The 20711-nt window shown below is 42.3% G+C and overlaps 1 protein-coding gene across 9 annotated transcripts in view; it reads right to left on the bottom strand.

The window, feature by feature from the left end:
- The window catches only part of PALM2AKAP2 (PALM2 and AKAP2 fusion), a 460195-nt gene that overhangs the window by 173599 nt on the left and 265885 nt on the right, over positions 1-20711 (bottom strand). For 5 of the 9 annotated variants that reach the window (XM_049116365.1, XM_025432731.3, XM_025432733.3 and 2 more), the window contains one exon: positions 17400-18095. The exons of 3 other annotated variants lie outside the window; for them this stretch is intronic. In XM_049116365.1, the coding sequence (XP_048972322.1) occupies positions 17400-18095 (696 nt within the window). Of the gene's footprint in view, positions 1-9899; positions 18096-20711 lie in introns of those variants that run through there. One more of the 9 variants, XM_049116367.1, reaches the window with a different exon arrangement.

The raw sequence follows: 20711 nt of genomic DNA, 5'->3' as shown, positions 1-20711 counted from the left end.
TATGCTAGACTTAACTAGAGAAAATCAAAGAAGAATAGGCCTGGTCCTGGGAGTATGTCATGGTTACTGGTTCTGAGGAGTTAAGGCCAATAGTTCTTAGAGTTAAAACTAGCTCTTGCAACTTGACATACTGCAGCAAGTTTAATAAAGGTGTAGTGTTACATTTAAGATAGAAGCTTCTGATTGACTTTTAGCTACGTGTTCCATAGAACTGACATACCGCCTGAGCGCATACATGCCTGAGCATGTACAGTGTGCATGCTGCACACTACACAATCCTAAGGGAACCATTCACATCGTGCTCTATGTGAATGGAGCCCTCGAGGATTCTGCAGCATGCAACCTGAACAATCACCTTACTGGGTGTCCCATTCCCCCCACTAGCATGAACTGGTATACTTTGGCAGTCTCATCCTTAAATAGCTGGTCACCCTCAGTCTGCTGTCTGCTTGCCTACTCACCTACCTACCCATACCCTTGTTTATGAGGCACCAAAAAATGATTTTGACTACACTCTGCCGTTAAACTCGCCAGGAACCTACTGATAGAAGTTTAGTCTCTCCTCTGGCTTGACGAGAGAAGACCGTGACTGTCAGCACAACACCAATACCTTCTTTTGTGACAAGGAGGGAGAAACTAAAATCATAATTCCCTTTTTTTTTTTTGGAGCACAGGGAGGGTAGGCAAGGACCCTTGTCCCATCTCTCCCTATGAGTCTTAGGAGCCAAGAGGTGGCATCAGATTTTGATTATGGTTTTTCACTCAGAGTCTGGGTAAAGTCAACTAATTTAGAGAGAAAACATGATGTTTCTGGTTCATTTCTGGAACTAGAAAATGAGTCTTTCATCATAGGAATGCAGAGGACCCACATAAAGCCTCTGCCATGAATAAGGGGAGCAGGAGGACAGAGGAGGAGCCGAGGCAGGCACAGGGGGAGTGTAAGACGAAGGAAAGCCTGATGATCATGACTTCACAAAGTGTGGAGAGGAAAGGGGCTACACTAGATGTGTACTAGACAGTAGGAGCAATGCTGGGGGTGAATGGGGCCAGTGAGGGGAGGGGCTGGGCTCCTGAACTGACAAGGAGACTTTATGTTAGGAACCAGTGGGAACTCACCTGTGGAGGAGAGGGGAGATAGAGGAGAAGGTGTTACATTTTAGCAAATTCTGACTTTCAGAGAGAAGAGTCTGATCTTAACTCTGGAAGGAACGAATAAAGCACAGTTCTCTGTTCTTATGAAGTTGGGCAGTGCCTTGGCGATGCTTGATGGAAGCTTCTACACTTCCAGTGAAGGATTTGGAACCGTGTCATGGCCTCAGGAAATGACCTGAGAATTCCCATTTCTCCTCCCAACATTCAGCCAGGGGAATTTTCTCCTGAGAGATGAAAAGACCTGAAACCAAACTATCCTCAACTGAACTTCAGCCAACTAAACCCATTCAACTGGGAACTTCTGTGACTAGCCTTTTATCTACTGCTTCTAAAGCTCTTTGTATCAACACAAACACACTTCTGCTTAGTTAACAGTCTGTTGCATGCTGCAGAGCATACAGCCTAAGTGGCCAAAGATACAGAGCTATGAAGGAGCAGAACTGATTTACTGATTTCAGATCCAGTTGCACTGAACATTAAGCTATGGGGCACAAGGGAAGGACCTGGTATTTCACCCAGAGCATCCATTGCCTAGGGGAGACAAGCACTGTCCTTCTGTGGCTCAAATATTTAAGATTCTTTTGGAGACACCATCTAGAATAGATGAGTAGTGGTGTGTGTCTGCCGCACTTACCTCCCATGAGCCTCTGGGTGGGTATTTACCCACTCTCCAAGACTCTCAGAGTCAGGAAAGAGTGGGGCATGAAGATATTAGGCTTTAGCTCTTAATAAGGCCAGTTGGTTTTTATTTTTAAAAAGGAATCCAAACTTGTTTTCAACCATGGAGGATCATAAGTCTTGGTAAATCAGGTGTTCCCCCACTAAATTTTATACATAAGAAAATGGCCACCAGATTTCCACTGGGCTTAGAAAGACCCTGAAGGAAGGCAGTGAAGAGGGATTTGCCCAGGGGCTCCTCAGAGTCAGGCCAGAGCCACAGCAGATTACTGATATTTTGGTTTTGAAAAGCCAGAAAGTTCTGGACCTTTTAGGAAAAACATCCCTTAGCTTGATGTATTTTTCTTTTCTTTTCTTTTTCCTTCCTTCCTTCCTTCCTTCCTTCCTTCCTTCCTTCCTTCCTTCCTTCCTTCCTTCCTTCCTTCCTTCCTTCCTTCCTTCCTTCCTTCCTTCCTTAATTATAGAGGAAGACTCTTGATGCCAACATCTATCTAGAATATCACCGAGAACTACTTCAACAGTCACCTAGTAAAATTACTCATTTTATAGATGAGAAAGTTAGGGTCAAGAGAGGAAAAGGGACTCTTCTAAGTCATATAATCAATGACAGAACTAAGACAAAGTCAGGCCATGAGTCCCTTCATACTCAAAAAAATGCTGATTCTATAATTTCATGTTTTCCTTGTTTTTAAAACAGACCCAAGGGATCCCTGGGTGGTGCAGTGGTTTGGCGCCTGCCTTTGGCCCAGGGCGCGATCCTGGAGACCCGGGATCGAATCCCACGTCGGGCTCCCAGTGCATGGAGCCTGCTTCTCCCTCTGCCTGTATCTCTGCCTCTCTCTCTCTTTCTCTCTCTCTGTGACTATCATAAATAAATAAAAATTAAAAAAAATAAAATAAAACAGACCCAAGAAACTAGAATTCAGTGGTTTGGTTGATAAAGAAGTATCATGTCTCCAATTTTACAAACTGAATTGCTCAAATGAAGGAGACAGAGAGAGAGAGAGAGACAGAGAAATACACATTCAGAAAGCTATGCTAGATTGAGTCCTCTAGTTTTATCTTATTTTTCTCTTGACCTGATTTCCCTCTATATTCTATTCCTGCTGTGTCTTTTCCTATAAACTGCCTCAAACACTTTCCTTTTGTAAGAGGAAAGAAAGAAAGAGAAAGAGAAATAAAGGCTTTCAGAATATCCCTAATAGAAGCCCTACAAAGTAAGAATTATTCTCATTTTACAGAAGAGGAGGCTGACTGAGGTTTGGTGAATTGAAATGAATTGTCCAAGATTACCCAGCTGGCCAATGACAGACCCAGAATTTGACTATGGTCCTGCCTCCAAAGCCTCCCTTTCTTCTTGGCTTTGTGAGTTGACACAAGGATTGCCGCCTGGACCTCTCTTCTAGACCACTCCTGCCCATGCTGGGCTTCTCTGTGCTATTGTTTCCAACCCAGAAGCCCCCATTAGAATCACTTGGAGCCATTTAATAGATGCCCCAGGCCTCACCCACACCAATTAAATCGGGATCTCTGGGGTGAGGCCCTAGTATTATCCTATTTTTAAGGAAATGTCCCAGATTCTAATGTGCAGCAAGCAGAAAACGAGAAGCAGAGACCTACAGCATGGCACTTTGTGGGAGAACTCAGGGGCTCTTTGAGAAGTCCAACTCACCCTACAGGTGGGAGTGCATTTCCCATGGACAACAGGTTCACTCAATAGAAAAGACTAGAGAAGGAAGGAACAAAGAGTGAAGAGAGAAGAAAAGGGAAGAGAAGAGATAAGGAGAAGTTGAGGTGTCCTTGAAGTTGAGATGGTTCTTCTTCCATTAAGGTCTGCTTCATGTCTAGTGCTAAGAGTTAGATAGCTTGCATTGACTAAATCCCTGGCTTTTTGAGAATTAACCAAGAAGTCTCTTGAGTAGGCATCAACTCGCTAGAGCTCAGAAAGCATGCTAAGAAGGCAGGACTCCTGCACACAGGAGCCAGCCCACCAGCTCCCCCTCTATCTGGAAACGCATATCTGATCCTATAACTGTGCTCAAGTGAGGCAGAAGGAGCCCAATTAGATCTGGCCTCCATCAGTGAAAAACTGCTTATGCCCAGAGACAGCTCTAGCTGGAACAGATGTTACTTTTGTTTGTTTAAATGATAGAGAGCCTTATGGAGACTTTAAGTTTGCTGTGGATGTATTCAATTCATTCTTGATGCAAGGCGCAGCGTGACAGGCAGCTGGTGTGACAGAAAGAATCTGAAGTCCCCCTGACCTGAGTTTGAATACCAGTTCTGTGTCTCTGCTCTTCCTTCCTGTGGCTTCAGCAAGTCACTTTGTTTTTCTCATCCTAATCTTCGAAGTGATGAACTGGGGTTTTTCTTAAGGGACTATAGTGTGGGAAGAAGTGTTTCCAGAAGGGAATAAAGGGAAAGGACAAGGGAATAAAGGGAAAGGAGAGAAAATGAGTGAAAATATCAGTGAGGGTGACAAAACATGAGAGACACCTAACTCTGGGAAACGAACAAGGGGTAGTGGAAGAGGAGGTGGGCAGGGGGTTGGGGTGACTGGGTGATGGGCACTGAGGGGGGCACTTGGCAGGATGAGCACTGGGGGTTATGCTATATGTTGGCAAATTGAACTCCAATAAAAAAAATTTTTTTAAAAGAAGTGTTTCCAAAATTTTAGGGGTAAATAAACATGGTACTAAATAACACTGAGCCACACAATGAGTGAGTCATAACCATTTTGATGCTTTCATTCCATCTGGTTATCTGAAAGAGATGTAGGTTTATTTTTGACAGTTTTCCAACCCAACCTGGTGATTCCCTCCTTTGACAAAGAGAGGGCTGGTCTCAGGTAAATGTACGATTAGGCAACAGTATGCAAGTGGGAATTAATAATGTTGTTTTGTCTTTGTTTTGACAGTTACATTTTAAAGGTTTATTTTTTTAGTAATCTCTACACCCAGCATGGGGCTCGAACACACAACCCCGATATCAAGAGTCACATATTCTTCTGATTGAGCCAGCCAGGGCCCCTTGATAGTTACCCTTTTATGGCATGTGCTACCTACTGAAGGTAGGGCTACAAAGCTACATTTTACGTAAATTTAAACCAAAGAAGTGGTTAGAAAATGAAATAATGCTCCACAGGTGATATACATACAGGATAAAAATAACTAAGGTGATGCCCCAATGTCAAAGTTTAAGAAAAACAGAGTTAAAGTATGTGATAGAATCTTACAATGAGTCTTTGAGTGTAGCTGGATTTGGTTGGAATTCAGGGAAAGAAGAAGCAACCGCACCTGTCTGTGTACTCTGGTTTGAAGCCACTCTTTAAGCCATGGGATTTGAGACTGCATATATTGATAGTATTGATGGGACAAGCCACACTGACCTCAGACTTCATCTTGCTTTTAAGTTGCCCTCCAGGCTGACCCAACAACCCTGACCTGAGAAGAGTAGGTCCACTGTTCATATTTTTAATTCTCAGTGAGTTAGCAAGTGAGGAAATACAATTATACTCTTAAATTTGATCAGCCTCTACTCTAGTTAAAATTGAAAGAAAGAAAGAAGAAAGAGAAAAAAGAAAGAAAGAAAGAGAAGAGAAAGAAAGAAAGAAAGAAAGAAAGAAAGAAAGAAAGAAAGAAAGAAAGAAAGAAAGAAAGAAAGAAAGAAAGTAAAACACTAGATCACTTTGGTTTTTGGTGGCAAGCCATGGGAAGAAAAGATTCCCTTTTCTTTTTTCTTTTTTTTTTTTTTTTTGAAAGATTCCCTTTCACCTATTGTCTGAATTGTCAAACTTCTTGCTGATTGCCTTTCTTAATAAGGGAGTAAACATTAGAGAGCATTTCTATTCCATGACCATATAATCTCAGGAACACGACAGAAGACCACACATTAGGAGAGGAGAGAAAACTGCATTTAAATTTAAGTGTACACAGGATATGCCTCATATTTTCCCTAAGAAGATATATGAAGCCCCCAGAACTATTCAACTGTTGAATACAACACTTTTGCTTATTTTTCCAGGAATGAAACTTTTTACCAAAAAGAATATGATACCACAAAATTCTTAAAATATTATATTTTCATTTAACCTAAGGAAGACAGAGTAGGATAATCGATATACTATAAATTGTTGTAGGAAAGGATTTTTTTTTCTCTTGAGTTGTAAATGAGCTCACCAGCCTTATGATAATCTATTATTATACAAGCAGGTGTGTTTCCCTGTCAAAAAGTGAAAGCACCAGGTACTGAAATTGGTTTTCTGCCCATAGCCTGTTCAAAATTTTAGATGCTTCTATCAGATCCAAATCCAAATCTAGGACAAAGCCTTCTACTTCCGAAAGAGTTCAGGAGACTTCATCTCTAGCTCTGGCTCAGTTACTGCCTTGTCATAGGTAAGTCTCATCTCCCATCTGGGACTCATTTGACCCAGCCATAAAATGGGTGGATTATGGTAGATTAGAGATGTCAACAGGGGCCAGGGAGGTGACATAAAGGACACGCTGGCCAAGAGTAAGATAATAGGAAGTGGTGGTGGTGACAGTGAATGAGAACATGGCTCTTCTAAAGGGGACAGCCACCATCAGCTCCAGGCAACTGTTAGCTAGGAAAACAATCAAAGGATTGTTTTGATTGACAAGTCTCTTATCCTTGGTGCTTTTCTCACCTTTAATATATTCCCTCTTAACATGCTTTTTCTCCCTGACCTTCCTGCCAACCCTTACTCCCAACCTTCTCAGAGTCTCCTGGATGTAAGCCCTCTGGACCAACTTGCTCAGGGATGCCAATGCCACCCTTGGCTCCTCTTAGCATTGGTCTTCAGTCCTACCCTGGGAGCTGGAGCCTGGGTATCCTGGGACATCTTGCCTCAGTTGTGTGATTCTTTCTTATGGGCTTGATTTTGCTCTAAGTAGTCGGACACAACTCTGTGCTTTCTCAGAGCGTAAAGCTGTTCAGCACCAAGGCATGGGGTTCTATGCATGGAGTTCTTTGCACACCCAAACAGCTTGGAGCCTGGTGTCTTCCAGTGCTCCCAGGAGGAGGCATCAGAGAAAGATGGCCTGAGTTTAAATGGCTGGACACCCTTCTGCAGGGAAGACCTGTGAGCCTGAGCCAAAAGACCAGTGTATACTTGTTTGTTGTATAACTAAGAGTTGAAGAATGTTTAGTGTATAGTGGAAACTTGCACAGAATAAATAATAGCTTTGAGATATTTAAAAAAAGACAGAGGCTCTAAAGTCTAGAGAAGCTGGAAATTCATACTTTTAAAATGGGAATTCTCTTATCATTTTTGGCAATGAATTAAAAACTATTTGAAAGCAGTATGCAGGCAAAATTTATAGTTATATTTATAGTCATAAGCTAGATTCAGCCTATGGAATAGCCATCTTGTGACCTCTGTATTTGATGATCTCTTTGACATCTGGTAACCTGAACTCCTAAATAGCAAATCTTTGCTTCTGTGCATTGTCCATGAAGGAGAGGATTTGACACCATTTGAGAAAAGCGGGAGAGGGGCTGGGCTGCTGGGGGAGTTGTGGTGCTTCAGAAGGGCGACACAGCCTGGATTCAAAGGCAGGTACATAATCCCAGCTCTGTTCCTCTTAGCAGTTTGCGAGATGGGTGACTTAATAATCATAATAGCAATCCTATCATCATCAACAACAACAAAACCATGTTAGTTTATTCAGACTAACGCCACTCCCCGAGTTTACAGTTTTTTGGGCAATTTTGTTAATCCTTTTCCTAAACTGGGGAAGGAAAAACTATCAAGCAGTAATGAGCAGAGAAGAGAACAGCGGATGATATTACCCTCTGCTTTTCTTGTGGGATGGAAGTCTGCAGAGATACCTCCCAGCCTCCAGAGGGCGGTGATATTATAGAGCGTTTGCCTGAGTACGAAAAGGTGCAAAATAAGAACTGGTGCCATTCTGTGGTGTTTTGTTTTGTTTTGTTTGCATAGATAGTTCTATTATCCAAATCTTTCTATGTCCAGGCTTAGCTGAATCCTTATACCAGTTTCATGACATAGAGCCTTCCTTGTGGAAGGAAGTTAGAGCTAGGCTGGAAACCTGTCCCTCCTGCCTCCACCCCAATTTGTAGCTCTGCTACATTGGGTGAGGTGCTTACTATCTTAGTAACTCAGTTTCCTCATGTATAAAGGAGAACAATAGCAATGTGTACCTCATAGGGCCGATGTAAGATCATAGGAAATCCTACACACCCAAGGGAAATGCCTTGTTCTGTGTTGGTGATACTGAACTATGTTCCCTTTCAAAGTTCTTACTTTATTATCTAAATTCCTCCTGCTATATTTGGAGTTCTGGTCATATTTTGCCCTCTATGATGGAAAATGATCCCCAGAATAGAATTATTAGTTTGAGCTACATGGAACTGTCAACATTCAACACTATTGATCTCCAAAATGTCCATGTCATATGGTTCAATGTCATGCAAAAGCAGTCACAAACCTAAAGGGGGGAAAAGCAGCTTCCATTTTTATGCTGGTTCTGAAACACACCTGAATAGCCTATACTCTTTACATTCGGGAAAGGTGAACCATTTGGTAGAGGATAGGCCCTTTCTCATCGCATGTAAGCTAACATTTGGTATCTACTTCCTGCTTACAGAGTGCTTTGCATAAACATAATTTCCTTTAACTCCATAACAACACTGGCAGTGTATATAAACACACAACTTTCACATGCTGCTGTTGTGTCACTGTTTGTATGCCCCAGGTAATGTGGGATGTGTAATGTGCCATTGTGGTTCCAGCCCACATGTCCACACACTAAAGAGTATTTCAATTAACAAAGAGAATAATATAAAGAAGGCCCTGCTTCACTGTGTAGGACGGCTCAGACAAAATATTCCACAGACATTTGGATCAAATGCTTAGATGCTTAGGGACGGCCCTGTGCTGGTATCCCCAGCACTGCTGACAAGGACAAGAAGTCCTTGTACTTCCTCAACTACGCATTGGTTGAAACTTCTTATTAATTTCAGTTGGTAGTTTGAGCTGTCTACAAGGCACCATTCATGCTTCAAACTTTCAAGGTCACTTCCATACATAAAGATATAAAAAACAAAATCCAAACAGATGAGAACTCCCCAACTGACTTCTTTTACTCCCTATCCTCAAAGAAAACAAATTTCTATGACAGTTCTACAGATGGTAGCACATCTGCCCCTTGTTCATTCTTTCATATGATAAGTTTTACATTTTTTTATTGAGTACCAACCATGTGCCATTTGAGGCCAAGGATTAGCAAACTACAAGCCTGAGGGCCAAATCCAGTCTACTGTCTTGTTTTTATAAATTAGGTTTATTGGAACATAGCCACACTCATTCATTTATGTGTAGTGCCTGGCTGCCTTCAGGCAGAGAAGAACAGTTGTGACAGAAATCATCCGGCCCACAGAGCCAAAATACTTACTATCTGGCCACTTACAGAAGAAGTTTGTTGAGCCCACTCTAGACAAAGAGGATACAGTGGTAAAGAGTCACAAAGTCCCTGTGTGTCTTCAGATGCTCCTGTTTCTAAGACCGCAGTGGGTGAATGCTTACTGCCTAAGGGGAAGCCCAAGGTTGACCCACGGGATCACAGTCAATGCCACTGCTAGGGGCTCGCAAAGAACGAGAAAAAGGATGACAGGTGTGGAGACAGATGTGCAAGAGTAGGTGAGAGAGCAGAAGTGTTGGGAAAGTGGATTGGTTAGTGTGTAAACCAGCTGGAACAGGCAGGCCACAGGAACTCCCCCTGTGGGGCACCCAACCCACAGAGGGGCCAGGAACCACATGTATCAGAATCACCTGGAGACAGTATTAAAAATGCAGGTTAGCAGGCCCCACCCAGGAACCCGAATGTGAGTTCCAGAGGTGTGACTGAGCTTCCTCCACCTTCTCTGGGGGTCCCCCCACGTGATTCTGAAGCACGCTCGAGTTTGAAAGGCACTGGATTAGTGTTTAGTTTTAGTGAGCGGTTGAAGGCACTCCCAAGGCGGTCTGGCCTGAAATCCACTCGTGACAGGTGGGAAGGGGAAAGAATTGGGGCACAGACACACAGAGGTAGATGCAGTGAAAAGGCAGTTTATTGTCTATTAATACTGTACAGAGGAACAGAGAGAAGCTACAAGTACAGCATTGGCTGTCGCTGGCAGTGTTATTTCTGAAGTCGGTTTTTGTTTTTTTTGTTTTTTTTTCATCTGAAGGAAACAGAACAGTCAAAGTACACTTCAGGTTACAAAGTACAGCAGCTAGCCCAGCAAGTCTAATTCAGAGTCAGCACGACAGGCTCCCCCACCCCCCACCCCCCAACCAACCACAGAAATGGAAATATTTACAGAGATGTCACTCACCCCGAGTGAGCTGCTAAAGCTGAAAATTCCATCGACAACCTACATTCACTGAAAAGCTGCATCAGACACAACATTTTCTGGAACCCCTATATGATTTTACTCTACTGAGTCAGGAGCTTGAGAGGAGGAAAGAAATGTTCCAGAACCCCACAAAGGCTAGAACTCTTTCTGCTTGCCAGAATAGGAGATCACGGAATTGGAGTTGGAGCTGCACACAGAACAGTTCAGATCAGGCATTGCCTGGTGGCCTCTCTGTATGTAAAGGCTGGTTGCAAAACCAAGGACCTGGATGTTTCCTTGTCCATCTCATCTCAACACTGTGAGGCTCCCGCGGTGGTAAGAGATGAGAGCGTATGAGCTCTCCCTTAGCACCTTCAGGCAGTTGCATAGCTCTTTTGTTTTGAGAGCTGTCTCCATGACACTGATGTTCATAGCTGGGCTTGAGTTGGGCCTGTTGGAGGGATTCTAGTGATCATGGAATTGAAATGATCTGCATGGGAACCAGAGGGGTTATTTTTCTTCAGTTGGAGAGAATGCTTATGGCCTTGCCTTATTGGAATTGGATCTTGGTCTTTTAGGGTCATAGAAAAAGGGCCCACCTGGGGCAAGGATGCTGCCTGGGAAGAGAGTCTAACAGGGGTGGTGAGCAGACTCTGAGGCTTAAGCTGCTCTGTCCATCTGATAGAGGAACAGGTGTGGGTGAAGGTCTTTATGAAACTGAGTTTGATTCCCATGGGAACTTGGGAGCTTGGCAGAAAATTGGGGGAAAAAAAATCCAAGAACTCTAAAAAATTCAGAATCTCATTAATGGAAGAATAAAGACTATTCTTCTCTGTTTCGACTTAACCCTGAAAATATGGTGCAGCCCCATTGGTATTTGCAAGGCCAAATATACCTCCTAAATTTATAGTGTTGGTTTATACACTTACGTATAAACCGTAGATGGCCAGAGACTTCTGACTCACCATTTTACCCATATCATCCAAATATACCACGGTGAGCGGTCCCTTAGCCTCCAATGCAGTGATTAGTCCTAAATATGTGAAACAGTTGGATTTTGATCATCGCTGGGGTTGGCTTACATTTAGAATGGCTACCCCCTTCCAAAACATCATTATTTATCATTGAAGGTGTACCCCAGAGAGCTATCAAGCCATACGACATGGTTTACCCAATGACAGGCATAGAAAGCTTGATCTGACAACCTAGGTCTGTTTGGAAACACTGGATTTCATGCAGTGGTGGCACAAGGGCAGGTCACGGGACCTCTGATCATTGCCCCTCAAGGTCTGGGCTTGTGCTACAGAACTCACCAGAAAGTTCACACCTTAATGGAATGGAGAAATAACTCAATCGAGGGGATTTTCAAACTCAAGCTTCATAATGTGTATAGATTTCATTACAAAAATATCATTCCTTAAAAAAATACATAAATGTAAAATATTCCATTTCTAACAGCTACTCCTTACTCCCACCCATATGGTACTCATCTTCGACTATCATGAATGGCACACCCCTCAGTTATGGCTCAATCATATCATTTGAGTCCATCTCTCTTGCTTTTTCAAGCTATGCCACTTGTGCTTAAAAATACGCTCCCAGACCCAGAGAGGGAGTCCACAAGTCCCCCACCCCACCCTGCCCCTGCCCACTGTGAGAAGGCCATATGCTGCCTGTGGCCTGCCCAGGAATGTCAGAGTGTGATATTCAGACTCAGAGGAGAACACAGGAACACGCTTGGCTGATAGATGGGCCATAGACAATGTCCAAGCTGTGTCCACTTTATTCCCCTTGGGCCTGACCTGCAAGGTTCTGCCTCAAGGCTCCTGTGATGAAATTCACAGCTCTGAAAAGGGCTGGGTCGGGGCAGGGAAGAGAATGTTGTGTTAATACAGCTTTGGAATACAACCTGCGTTTTCGTTGTTGTTGTTATTTTTAAAGGACAGAAAAGAAGAACATAAACAGCAATGCTAAGGCAAACTTTCAAATGGCACATCAGAACTCTGTTTTTGTCATTCATTTTGTTCACATCACAAGGCAGATACATTCTGTAAACATACAGACCATACAGTACATTAACCATAGGGAAATAAAAAGAAGCCACCCTGTAATTCTTTTCTTTCTGTGTTTCTGTTCTTTCGCTCCAGAAGGACTGCCTGAAGTCTAGGGAGAATTTTATGGTTCATGAAATCTACTTGTCTTTTGATAAAAATGCAGTGACTTGCAAAAAAGAGCCCCCAGTTGACAAGGAAGAGGCATTATGGGGACAAGATGACCATTTAGGCCTCAACCTATAGAAACTTAGAAAATAGTCACAAAATATAAAAAAGTCGTTAATTTTCAGGAAACATTTTGGTTTCCTGCCTAGTAAAAGAGAGCACTGAAAAACTGTTGGTGTTGGTGTTGGTGTTTTTTTGTTTTTTGTTTTTTACAAAAGTTAAGGCTGTCCAGATCTTTGATGCAGAAAGTCTGCGGTCCCCAAAATTACATCTTATATCTTCAAGTTGAAAGCAAGGTTTCGTGCTATACAGTTCTGACCTCATGTTAGACTGGAGTGGAGACGGGAAGCAGAGGCCTGGTTAAGTCATATAAAAATTAAGGGAGGGCGGGCGAGGCTGGTCTAAGGATCCCCAGTGAAACTGCCCTTTGGAACTGTCAGGATGTAATATTGTTTATTTTTTTCTACATTCAAATAATAAGTATTTTGGTTTTTGTTAAAATGGAAATTTGATCATGGAGTTTGCTGAAGCTATGAAAACAGACACGTAACTGCATTGGGCTCCTCACAAAAGCCTGACTTTTCTTTTTCCCTAGAAAAAGGAAAGTTTTCCTGATAAGATTAGAAGAAGGCTATCCTAGGAGAGTCAACTGGCAGCAAGACTCAAAGATCTCATCTTGCTGGTGTCTTGGAGCTGTTTTGTGACATACACCCTAACTCTGTTAACCTGTTGGGTTGTACTGTCAACAGGACAAAGGATATTTGCTGGTTCTATCCTAATCAGTGGAGGCCTATATACCTTGATTCATAGTAAGTTGAGGAGCTTCTAAGAGATTGCATATTTGCGAAGTTTCAAAACTTCTTGTGGTTTCAAGAACTGAAGGTGCGTGTTGCAAGAACACAACTTGAAACTGCTTGCCTTGGAATCGTTTTTACTGTAAACAACGTCACCCTATGGGAGATGAGACTATTCCCACAGGGAATGGGGCCCTTTGGTGAGTTAAACTCCACAGTGGGTCCAAGGACAAAGAGAGATGGCCAAGCTGCTAGATTTTCAGCACGGACAACGACAGAATGTCCTCTGTGAATATTTTGTCTATGTTCATGTGTTTTAAGTTGATAGGGCCTAATGCTTTTTTAAAAAAGGAAGAAAATCGGTTTAGTGGTTCGATTTTTGCCTCCGTCACCATGTTCCCCTCTTCCTTTTTCATGCTATCCATTGATTCATCGGCATTCAATAAATGGTCATTTCAAGGGTGTTCTGTGGTCCCTCGAAATGATATTTTGCAGGAAGCAAAGAGAAATGAGCCGTTTTTGCACGTGGCCTGAATGTTTTGCTCCAGAGATGATACTGTACCTCGATGATACTTTCCCCCTTTTATAAAAACTTGGCCCTAACCAAAATAAAACACTCTACTAGCACGTAGGAAAAACACATTTATGACCAGGAAGCAAAATGGAGTTGGTGGGAATTTAAAGCTGATACATGTACATCATGAACATCAACAGTTCAAAAAGGAGTCAAATCAAATGAACTCTCGAACTTGTTTGAGTTTCCTGAAAGTCTTTGAATATTTTAAGGTTGCTCAGGAGGCTTATGGAAACCATGCATTGGGTTTGGCCAGAAGGGAATTCCCTCGCCCCTCATCCTCTCTACTCCCAGTACTAAGTGACATCACTGAACACTGTCAAATCACTTGTAGAGGCAACTAGTTTTGCTTATAGAAGGAATTAATAGATTTACGGGTAAAAGAGGTACAAGGTAAAAAAATATTCCCCTTCGTTTGTCCTATTGCACATCAAAGAAAACAAAGGCAAGGATATACAAGTCATCGAGATTTTTTTAGGATACGTAAGCTTAAACTTTACTATGTTAACCATTAAAAGATCTTTACTTCAATGCCACTGAAAATCTATTTATAACAAATGAACTATCCCTCTTTTCCCTCTTTCTCCTCTTTCCATTTAAAGGGGAATTGATTATATAGTTTTAGAAGACAATCCAACTAATCATTAGCTCAAAAAGACCGTGGTTTGGCAGCTTCGTTACTGATTCTCTGATTAGTCAGATTATGTAAGTCAATACCCTGTATTTTAGGGTGTGATACCATACACAATAAAGTTTTCACAGAGAAAATAATAGCAGGGAAAGCAGAACATTCTCAATCACGACACTGGGGATGTTTTCATTATGTAGATATTTGTTTCTGTAGGTGAGATTATAGGTCTCAGCCTATAGAAGTACTGGCTGAGCCTAAATCCTCTATTTTCGATAGGAAAATGATGCAAAAATAAGCAAATATATGCTATATTCAAAGAAACCATATAGTATGGGCACATATCATTTTAATAAAGGAAACTGGCTTTACTTTAAGCTATTAAGTGATAAGGTTAAATAGTAAAATTATAAAGAGACCTCTAATTCATATAATTTGTTAATCGCTATAATAATCATGGATGGATGAAAGTGCAGATTATCATTGGTCTTTCAGATCCGATGCATAAGGTTGTGGTGAGAAGGGCATATAATTTTCTTCAGGAGGAACTAGCTCACTACGGAAGGACGGGTAGGTCATTTCTGGGAATGATCTGTTCTCAGAATCAGAAGGCTGATTCTATTTATCAAACAGCAAGCTCAAGGGTTCTAAATTCTACGATTCCATTCACTAACTGTGCTTTTTAAAAACTCCTATTGAATAATTTTAATCCCTAAGTGAGTAAAAAAGGATAAGTTATGGTAAACTTTTAGATTGTTTCTCTATTAAATAAATTATTAAAATAAGATTGTCCAAACACTGAGACTGTTTTCATCTTCTACGTAAATAGGTTTATCTGGCATGTCATTCTCTCTAACATTTACATGAAGCATAAGTGACCATTGACCGAGGGGCATAAAGCTGAGTGGGGAGATTTCTAGGCAGCAAAACCAGATGTTATAAGACAGCAGCTTTATTCAATTGCAGCTGCTCTGGTGAACCTGAGATTATTTGGAGGGAATCCCCTCTACTAGTCAAAAGCAAGCCATTGATGGAATCATCTTAGGAGGCAGAACTTAGCTCCTTTATTTGTCCCTTCTTAACTTTTCTTTTGTTTACATATTGGTGATAAAATGACTTACTTTGTGCTCATTGAAATATAATTATTTGAGAAAAATTAACAATAAAAGTGTCATAGTTCCCCCTTTCCATTGGGAATAAATATAATTTCAAGCCAAGACATTTACAATAATAACAGTTCGATTTAGCACTGAGAAAGCTACTTAGGACAAATTTACTTGGTTCTGTAAAGAAATTCTCTCAAGACTACCTCATTTTTTTTTTCCTTGTCTGCTTTCCACAGAAGTTAGACTTGATGTAGCGTGACTTATTGTATGCTACATACAATTTTGTGACTGATTCACAACCATGCTCTGAACATCTGGGCAAATAGCTTCAAGTTAAGCTATCTCTGTTATTAAAGCCAGTTAAAACGTTACATCTTTATTTTATTACTGTATTATTATTTTACTAAATTGGTTCCCTTTGGTTTTACTACACATGTGACCGTTTGCTTTGGGAGAATGCTAAGAATTTATCTAAAGAATCGTTCATTGTGTTCTAGATTTAAAAAAAAAATAAATCTATTCTTTGATGTTCTGAAATCTCCAGAAGTTTAAGACACGGGTCTTAAGAAGCTCAGCTAATGTGCCACTCAATCAGTACTTGCGGAATGAGTTTAAGTACTTAACGTGGAGAAGACAGGTCTTTCTTAAACATTGTTTACATTTTTTCAAGCTTATTTTGAAGGGTGGATAAACCTACATGGTGACGTTACAGGAAACGTTCTCTTTCTCATGGGGACAGAAAGAAAAGAGTCCAGAAGTAAGGCTCTGTAATCAAGCGGGCAGGTGAGACGAACAGGTAAGTTTAGTTCCAGCACCGTCCAGCTACCATGAAGCGGAAGCATGGCAGCAACCACTGTAGGTCAGAAAGACTGTTTTAGAAATATGGTCACTGCAGAGATACTCCTCAAAAGGATCCCTTCGTTGAAAATAGATTAACATGATCAGAAAATATCCGTGAAAAAGAAAACAATATAAAAATTTACATTTTTTTTTGAGAGAATAGAAGCAAGGCTCATGGATATGCCTAAGTTTAGAGATCACTACTAATGCTCAAAACAATGTTTGTTTCATGTCCTTAGAAAATTAAAAATGGTGCTTCGTATATAAAGGGTCCATCAGTGAAGCCACAGAAAGAGACTGCTGCTGATGGGCAGGTTACGGAGTCAGTCCCTACATTTCAGTCGTGACAAGCACTGGGTTCTTTTCTTTTACATCAACTTCATTTCAGTTTTAACAGAAGGAAAGCCATAGATGCACAATACTGTAATCTGGAAGCTTATGTAAGGCAGCAAAAAGCATCACCCTAGATTGAACACACTAAGTAAGGTCCACTTTTGGCCACACTAGCAACCAGCTAGAGCCAACAGCATTTTGCCACACAAGATATAAAAGCAAAGATCCACAGCAGGGGAGGCAAGTGGGAAGTCAGCGACGTGGTGACGTGTGACTACGTTATAGGAACACGCTACAGAATGAAACCCCCGGTGCCACTGGGTTCAATTCCAGTCAAGTGAATTAAGGCTACTATATAACTGGCTGATGTGAAGAGTCCATTCCAATCGAGCAGTAAGAAATTGATTCACTCTTGAAGACACAAGGAAAGGTTGAGAGGAAAAGCAAGTTCTTGGAAAGAATGAAGCACACACATGCACGTTTGTCTCTCAGGTGAGGAAACTGGAGAAAAACGAAAGGGGAAAAAAAATAAGAGAGACCAAAGCAATCCAACTGCAAGGCAAGGCAGGCGTTTGCTTCCAGTTCACAGTATTGCAGTTAGTGGTACAGTGAGGTCTACGTAAGTGCTGGAGAGCACAGAGGCTGCCCAGAAGGAAAGGGAAGAAAGAAGTGGTCACATGACAACACAGCATTGACAGCGCTTTTTCTTTTGGGTACCTGGGGCTGGCTCTGTGGCCAGGCTCTCTTCCTTCCCTTCTGGGGATGAGGGCTCTGTGGTGTCTGAGATCAGCCTCCCGGACACAAGCTCGGCTGCGTTCCCATCGATAGTGGACACGTCCGTCACTGTCTTCTCCCTCAATGACTTCTCATCGTCTTCGTCAATGAGGACCAATTCAGCCTTGATGGTTTCATCGTAGCCTAGCACCTTCTTGGTCTCCTCTTCGTCCTCGATATTTTGGTAGCCCATGAAAATCATGGTGACCGGCTGATCCAAGTTTGCCTCGGGCCCTTCAGTGCTGGGGGCTTGGGCCTGCTGCCCTGGGGTCCCGGAAGAATGATCTTTCCTAGACTTATGTACCATTTCTAACTTGGCTTCTTTGCAGAGCATGTGTTCCTTAGGGTGGCTGAGGCTCCCGTCTGCGATCCCAGTTCTTTCCGACACGTGCCCTCCTCTGAAGCTTGATTGTCCCGCCTTCTGAATAAGCTCTTCTACATCCTTTGAGCTTAACCTGTGCACTCCATTTTCTACCACAGTGCCTCCTGAGTGCACCTCATATACTACTTTGGTACCGTCATCATAGACTTTGACTCCTCTCTGATGGACCCCCTCTGGGCCAATGGTGGATGTAGAGAGAATCTTGGTCTCTCCTGTTTGTTTGTCTTTCTCCACATTAATTTCCATGGCGTACACAGCTTGAATGAAAACAAGAGAAAGGAAGTGCATGTTACAACAAAAAAAGCCAGTGAATGGTTAATTGCCAAACAGACACAAAAAAAAGGGTTTGTGCCCTTTCTAGTCTAACTGCCAAGCATCTTGAGTGTTAGAGTGAGTGCACGTTGTGGACAGAGGTGGTTACGTATGTATTTTAACACAGCAGCTCAATGCACTGGGAAGCCAGATGTACAGAGTTACCATATCTCAACGGCACTTACACATTTAAGGAAGATCTGCTAAAATAAGACCACAAGCGACTGTTGAGATCCAGCGTAATGAATTACGGGGAGGCTGGCACCACGTGAGTTTATTTTGATTGACAGCTTACCCTAGGCTTATAGATAATTTTAAAGGCCCTGGTTAAGAAGTATCCTAAAACTCCATAATCTTAAATCTTTTTTTTTTAACTCTTTTACCAAGCATTCTACTTTTTTTTCTTTCTTTCTTGCATTTCCTTTTACTGTTAATGGAGAAAATGCAAAGGCTTTTGCAGGTGGGATGTGGCTATCCTCCACCGTATTGTAGACCGGGGTGTTTGCAGGAACTGAAGTTACAAAAGCAGTCAGGTGATATGTTCTGAGGGTACGCCCATCACTTAGCTAGGTTTCTGGAACAGGAACTAGAAACAGGACAAGACGGAGGTAGTATCATCCCATGACACTGGGATTTGAGGACAATGATCACAGAAGGCCTCTTGCCTCTGCCATGCACAGTGCCAAGTCCTCCCCATTCTGCCCCACACCGTCTTTCTCATCTGTCACCTTCTTTCCCTTCCACGGCCACCACTCAATCTGAGACACTATTTCTGCTTCCCTAGATTATTGTGAGGGCTTCCTACCAGCCCTTCCCATCCAGACTAGGCCTCTCCAACGTATCCCAAATCCTGCCACTGATTCTGGGGTTTCTAAGGACCTGCTCTTCCCTGTTCTAGAGTCTCGTGTGATGCTCCATCCTTTCAAACCTGTTACCTCGAGGCTCCTTCGGAGGCACACATTCCGGATGCTAGGAAACTGAGCCTTGGTCCCATAAAGCCAACTGTCTCCAGGGATGCTCTCCTGGGATGACCCATGGGTGACATCAGCCTCCGTGACTTCAACACTGAACTCAACCTCCTCTAAAAACACCTCTGTAGTCTTGGTTTTAAATTATACCAGTACCACATAGTTTCTCAAGTGAGAAGCCTCAGAATCACACGAGATGTGTCATTTTCTTCTTAATTTCTTCCACGACCACACAATTGTTGTGAGCAACTAATTCTACTTCAGGCCTCTCCCCCAAGCACCTCCTCAGCACTTCTTCTATCACTACTGCCTCAGGTAGGCTCCCTTCTGCTCTCTGCAGGATGGCTTTGTCCCAGTTCTACCTGCCACTTCCCAGGGCAGGGGGCAAAGGTCGCCCAAAGCTTGTTTTAAAAATGTTATTAAAAGGAAATGAAAGGAAGGAGGGAAGGAGGGAAGGAGGGAAGGAGGGAAGGAGGAAGGAAGGAAGGAAGGAAGGAAGGAAAAAAGGAGCAAGGGAGGGAGTGAGGGAGGGAGGGAAGGAAGGAGAGAGAAAGAAAGAAAAATTTAAGAGAGAGAAAAGGAAAACAAAACAAACAAAAAAACACAGAATATGTGACAGAGACCATATGTGGTCCATGATGTCTAAAATATTTACAATCAGGCCATTTATAGGAAAAGTCCGCTAACCCTGCTAGCCTGTGCTCCATCTTGCCTACAAGAAGGACCTTTTTCACAAACCCTCCGTGGGTTCCTTGTGTCTATATTGGATAAATGCCAAACTCCTTAGCTTGCTGCGTAATCCCCTGGGGAATCTGTCTGCAACTTCCTTTCTAGACTTGTCTCTCAGTCCTGCTCATTCCACGTACACTCCAGCCACAGCAAACTCCTCACTATTCCCAGAACTCAGCATCCTCCCCGGCCTGCTGTCTCCCCGCCTCGCCTGCCTTTCCCATGGGACATCTCCGTTTAGCATCGCCTTTGAGTCTCTACCTCTTTCTGAATAACTACACATTCCCCAACTGTGGTAAGAAGATCCAGATTATCTTTTCAATTGAATGTTCAATTGCTCCCTTTTTCCTTAGCACAATCAGATAACACCATCCCACACCTAAACATTTCCTGCTTTTAAGGTTCCCTTCTCTTGAACTGGCCTTCTTTTGAGAGTTCTTATACATCCAGAGATGACCCATCCATCAATGCCCAGTCAGCTTGCCCACGGCTTCCAGAAGGCTTCTTTGACCCTTCCATCTCTAAATCTTCTCTCTTCCCTTAAGATTCTCTGAACACTTCTAAACCTTTCCGAAAGCACTTAACCCTTTCCACTTCGTAGTATAATTATTTGCAGGAATGTTTTACTAGCTCCATGGACTTTTAGGATCCCTAAAGGCTAGTTTTTTTACCTGGCATCTTTCTATGATTTCCCCTCCCCACCAGCACCTACCTTAGAGCCTTTGCATAGAAGGTATACAAATACCTGTGAAACAAATACTACTAATTGAAAAGTCTACTTTGGTTGCCTTAATCTAGTCAGAAATACTTTGTAGAACATGACACCAATGAAAAGGTACACACAGTAATTAATGTTTGAACTGG

This window comes from Canis lupus, chromosome 11 (genome assembly GCF_003254725.2).
Source record: "Canis lupus dingo isolate Sandy chromosome 11, ASM325472v2, whole genome shotgun sequence".
NCBI lineage: Eukaryota > Metazoa > Chordata > Mammalia > Carnivora > Canidae > Canis > Canis lupus.
The sequence above is the reverse complement of the archived record's forward strand: the minus strand, read 5'-3'. Positions and strand labels throughout refer to the sequence as shown.